The sequence below is a fragment of the Aplidium turbinatum genome, chromosome 2, assembly GCF_918807975.1.
Source record: "Aplidium turbinatum chromosome 2, kaAplTurb1.1, whole genome shotgun sequence".
In the NCBI taxonomy this organism is placed as follows: Eukaryota; Metazoa; Chordata; class Ascidiacea; order Aplousobranchia; family Polyclinidae; genus Aplidium; species Aplidium turbinatum.
The window spans coordinates 42,528,567-42,534,189 of record NC_137473.1 but is presented as its reverse complement, the minus strand read 5'-3'; the positions used below and the strand labels follow the sequence as shown (position 1 = coordinate 42,534,189).

General features: G+C 35.1%; 2 protein-coding genes across 2 annotated transcripts; both read right to left on the bottom strand.

Moving 5' to 3' along the window:
* Positions 1-1,275: 1,275 nt before the first annotated feature.
* Positions 1,276-1,842, bottom strand: LOC145764306 (U11/U12 small nuclear ribonucleoprotein 35 kDa protein-like). Its single transcript, XM_082575925.1, has one exon. It carries the CDS (start codon positions 1,840-1,842, stop codon positions 1,276-1,278), a length of 567 nt encoding a protein of 188 aa, XP_082432051.1.
* Positions 1,843-4,501: 2,659 nt separating this feature from the next.
* Positions 4,502-5,023, bottom strand: LOC145764305 (prolyl-tRNA synthetase associated domain-containing protein 1-like). The gene has a single exon (XM_082575924.1). The coding sequence runs from the start codon at positions 5,021-5,023 to the stop codon at positions 4,502-4,504; it is 522 nt and encodes a 173-aa protein (XP_082432050.1).
* Between the last annotated feature and the right edge of the window lie 600 nt (positions 5,024-5,623).

Here is a 5,623-nt window from a genome sequence, read left to right as displayed (position 1 = left end):
CGGTGATGCCAGTCAAATCGAAAATTCATTAATCAAAGGCATTAGCAGAGGAGGTTTATTGTACCCATGTTCCGATACTGTTTATATCGTTTTGATGGTGTATGTTGTAATTAATAAATTATGTGAAACAGATCAGTTTCAAAAATCTTGTTCCCTAAGAAGTCATGCTATTGATTGTATTTTGACTGCTTTGGAAGACCACAATTTTATGTTTTTTCATGAAAAGAAGTGTGAAAAAGGGCATGAAAAATACAAATTAGTAAAAATGGTTCTATGGGCATGCACCAATATTCTTTTAAACAATTATTGTTTTAAAAGAAATGATAAACTTATCAGTGATAAATTGGCCAAAAGAAGAAAACTGCAAACTTTGAAGTAATTTATAATTTTTGTGGCCAACGTATGCTGTTTTGAAGTGCTTGTATATTTTTATTGCGCTATGAAATTTGTCTGAACTTTTACTACCTTTATTGCATGATGAAGGACTGAGTTTTAACTTTACATTGATTCAACATTGTCAAACGCTCAACCAATGCGAAACTGTCGTCTCATTGTTTTGTTTTGCTTTTTTATATTCGACCTTTATCGGCATTAATAAATAAATGTTGCTTTTGCTACTCTCACTGCATGCTTTGATGTTTATCTAGTCATGCTTGTTGTGTGTACTAAAAATAAAACAAATTGCATAAAAATATGTGTTTTCAAATAACAGGACATTGCATAACTGGTCTCTAGTAGAGTTAAAAAAAAACAAGATAGGCTACTTGCTGGTCGCCAAACACACATCGGATTCAGATTATGACCCCGTGATCCCAAGTAGATTGAAGACTCAACGTAGATTGAATGTCTTGCTTAGATAAACTGTTGTTACTGTTATTGCCATTGTATTATATATTTCCATGTCATTGCCACCATTCATTATTGTCGTTTTAAGGTGGTTTTCCCTGGGTTGGCCTCGTGCTTCCCACGACAATCTTGTTTTATCAGTAATCGGGATGGACCAGTGCGATCTCGTGCGGACCAGTGCAAATGGTGAGCCACTGGTCCGGTTGGCCAGTGCGAAAAAAAGTTAAGGTCGAACCCTGCTAGACTTACCGACGGAACCTTAGGAACCCTGGTTGAAAACCACTGGTCTAATCAAAAAAAATTAACATTCAAATAAAGATACCCCCAATCATTACACTAAAACCACAGAACAAATTAGATAAATGGCACAGACTATCAGCGAGGAATCCCTGGTGAGCAATCCCTTTGATAAATTACTTATAATGAACATTATTGCATCTTTCTTGACTTTTCAAATGAAGAGGATGTTGATTGTTTATCATTTGAAACATAAATTGGCCTCTTAAAAGGACGGTCTCGGCAGCCAAATCTTAACTGGCCAGATTCCTTCTTTCCCCCAAACCCCCCTCCTAAACGTCTGGGAATCCATCCAGGCATACTTCGTTCAAACTCATAATCTACAATGATTCTATTTCCATCAACTATTAGATTATGGCCCTCGCTATATGCTTCTTTCATGGATGACCTAGCTTTATATTCAATGAAAGCATACCCTCGGGAAAACCCTGTTACAAGGTCTTTTATCAAAGATACTTTTTCAATGTCACCAAAAGTCGAAAACAATTGCTGCAATGTTGAAGCTGTAGTTTGATGGTTCAGTCGACCAACAAATATAGTTTTGCTTGGGTCTCCTTTTATCAACTTGTTAGGTCGATACTTTGCTTGAATGGCACGTTGAACAGCTCGATCATGAACTAGAGTGTCCGTACCATCAATACTTCCACATTTCAGTGGTTCGTATTCTTCTGCTATGGCTCTCCACTTCTTCATTTGCATCAAGCAGCAATTTGATTTCTATATGTTTTAAACAACCCTCAAATTTACAATAAAGCAAACCTAGAGTAACAAAGCGAAATTAGTAAATGTCAAATTCACATGCCAAATTCAAAATTCAAATGCCAAATTTACATCATAATAATAATAATAATAACAATATTTATATAGCGCCACATCCACAGTCAAACTATGCTCCTGGGCGCTGTACATGACAATGGTGATAATTAATACGGTACATTCAGTCATAATGTTCATTGAAATAGAACGTTTTCAAGCGAGCTTTGAATTCATTTAAATTTTCAGCTTCTTTCACACAAATAGGCAAACAGTTCCAGCAACTGGCAGCAACAACTGGGAAGGTACGATTTCCATATTGTGTCTTACATGAAGGGTTGCACAAGAGCAATTGATGCTGAGAACGCAAAGTTCTGGCAGGTTTATAATGAACAAGCAAAGTGTCCAGATAGTTCGGAGCAAATCCATGGAAAACTTTATAAATTAATAGACATATTTTGAAGCGAATACGATACAATACTGGAAGCCAATGCAGGGATTTTAGTATAGGAGTGATATGCTCACGTTTACGTGTTAAAGTAATTAGCCGAGCAGCAGCATTTTGAACTCTTTGAAGACGCAAAATAGTACAATGTGGAATGTTATTTAACAATGAATTTGAATAATCAAGCCTGGATGTCACAAGTGCATGAGTTAAAGTTTTACAAGCATCAACATTAATAAACTGTCTGATGGAACCAATATTTCTAAGATGAAAAAAGCAAGATTTAACAGTGGAACTGACAAAGTTTTCTAAACACAAATGTTGATTTAATGTTACACCAAGCAATTTAATTGAGTTAGAAGAAGAAAGATTGATATTACTCAGGGTAAGGGTCATGTCATTAAACTTTGAAATACACCGTTTCGGAGAAAATACAATAAACTCACATTTTTCTTGATTCAGTTTCAACATATTATAAGACATCCAATTTGAGATATCAACCATACATTTTTGGAATTTTGACTTAATACAACACAATGAATCTTCATCAGTAACACGCAAATACAATTGTATATCATCAGCATATGAGTGGTATGAAAGCCCATGTCGCTTTATGATGTCAAACAGAGGTTTTATGTAGAGGCAAAACAGGACAGGGCCGAGAACAGAACCCTGAGCAACTCCAGAAGAAAGAAATGTTGCAGAAGACATTGAGTTGTCAATTGCTACAGATTGAGTTCGATCATAAAGATAAGAAGAGAACCAGTCAAGTGCCATTCCTGTAATGCCAAAATCTGATTTGAGACGATTTAGAAGAATTTTGTGATCAATGGTATCAAAAGCAGCTGATAGATCAAGAGAAAGTAGAACAACGCTGTGATTACAGTCAAGTACGGTAGCAATATCATTATGGATTTTTAGTAAAGCTGTTTCTGTGGAGTGATGTTGACGATAAGCAGATTGATTGATATCAAATAAATTTTGCACATCAACTCGACTTTTGAAATATGTATACGGTAATACAGTAGTAAGGTTGCATGGATCTATGCCTCTAATTTACATACCGGTACTGTACGTGTACATACAATTCATATATGCACAGTTGCACACTAATTATATTTTTGTGTTAGCTTAGCATACGATAGTTAAGAGGAATTTATCACATTATATATACACATGCAATCATTTACGTCACCAGAAAAAGCTCGAGCGTTAATGCCCAATGCCCATGTCGTTCCCAGTGAGTGATTATGAAAAAAACGCTGCTGAAAAGACTTGATATTCGCTGGGAATACGCTTTTTTGCTGAAGTGTAGACCACAAACGCAGATTTGAGAAAGTAGGCTATTATTACAATTTAAATATTTATTGTGATGTTTGTTATTCTTTCAGTTTGGTACAACTTGTGGGATTAGTTGATGAACAAACAAATAAAACAATCAATTTGATAGGCTACCACTTTTTAAAAGTCTCTGATTATTATTCGATTATATTTCACAACCAGTGCTGCACATTGCACAACCGAGTGAGCAGTTTGTTTATTTATTATTATTTCTCTAAAATAACATTATACCTACTGCTACGGCCTAGGGGAACAAAGCACAAAACTGTTGCTCGTAATTCTGTTTGATTCGAGTTTGCCTCATCTATGGCAGTGGTTCTTTTTTTTCTATGCAAAAGTTTGAAAAACGTTGTTTCACCTTTAAAAAAGTTTTGTGATGCACACAGCGATATAAATTCCAGTAATTTTTATTTATTTGTTTATATTCTTCAGCCTTCATTTTTCACGAGGTAAAGTGACTAATAATTGTGTTAAGTGGTTGTGAAATCATGATTAATTGCTACAGTTTGATAATAATAAGTTTGAATGAAATACCTGGGGATAATAATATCCATAGGCATTTTATTGCCAAAATTCAGTTTAGATACGAAAAGGAATCAATGGACGTGCAGATGGAGAACCTCTGATCTATGCGTAGCCGTATATACTTGACTTAAACAGCAGTTGGAATTCAAAAAATGGTTTAAATGACATACAAAACCGTACATATCATATACAATAGATGCTCTATATTTTCCTATTTAAAAATAGCCCTTACATTCTTTAAAAGCTAATCACGGATCTAAAAATTGGCTTGCAGTTAAAGCAGTATTAACATATTTATCCATTAAAAGCAATTACTTTTGGCTCATGTTTAAAATGATTTAAAAATCTTAAGAAATCTGAACTTGTCATTCCAATGGTTGCATCATTAACTAAGGGATGGCAATAGATCATTTCATCAGGATTTGATACTAAAACAGAATCTAAAATTACTGTGACTACGTTTTCTTTATCATTGCAAACTGCTAATGGAGTAACACAGCCTTGTGATACCCCTAACCTCTCTAAAAGCACAGTTTCGTCAGCGAATCGAAACCCTCCAGGAGCACCAACCAATTTTGCCACTTCATTTAAACGAACAGTTTGATCATGTTTGGTTATGATCAGCCAAAGTCGTTTCTTCTTGTCTTTGACAAATAAATTTTTACAAACAATACCTTTGCATTCTTTCAAATAAGGCATCATTGCTTCCACTGTAAACACTTCCTGATGCTCAATCCAGTTCACTCTTATGTTTAATTCATGTAGAAGATCTTTTAGGTTGATCTTCGGCTTCGTTGACTGATTTTCTGGATTCATTACAACAATGTCTAAAAAAGTGCATATATATACCTTTTGCCAAAAATTGTAATAAGTTGTCTAACAAAGAAATATTATATATAGTCATTCAGGGCAATTCGCATTTCTTTGATTTTCTGTCTAATTCGCAGTCACCCCTGTTAAAAGAAATAAACAAAACAATTCCACGATAATTTTTGCGCTGCTACCAAGATCCGGAATGGCCCGTTTCGGTGAGTCCGATCTCTTAACGGGGGATTTTTTCAATTTTTGTTTTTAATTATTGGATACCGTAGCCTAATTATCATTGCCGTTTTAGGGTTAGGGGTTAGAGGTTAGGAACTCACCGAATCGGACTCACCGAATAGTAGCAGACCCACCAAGATCAGTCCCTTCTGAGATAGATTAGGCATCACTTAGATATTGTCACACGTATTCGATCGCGATTCATTGAAGAATTTGAAAGGGGTCTAAATTAGAAAGATATATACTTTCGAGTAGTGAGAAGGAGATTTAAATTCGCATCCAGCAGATTGTCGCAGTAAATCAAAATTTTAGATCAATTTGGGATATGCTGCTGTAGGCTTTCTGCAAATGCATGCAAAACGTTTTGTCTTGTTT

Bases quoted from the DNA above. Each gene is read 5' to 3' on its own strand.
- LOC145764306 (XM_082575925.1), bottom strand. From the start codon at position 1,842: ATGCAAATGAAGAAGTGGAGAGCCATAGCAGAAGAATACGAACCACTG.
- LOC145764305 (XM_082575924.1), bottom strand. From the start codon at position 5,023: ATGAATCCAGAAAATCAGTCAACGAAGCCGAAGATCAACCTAAAAGAT.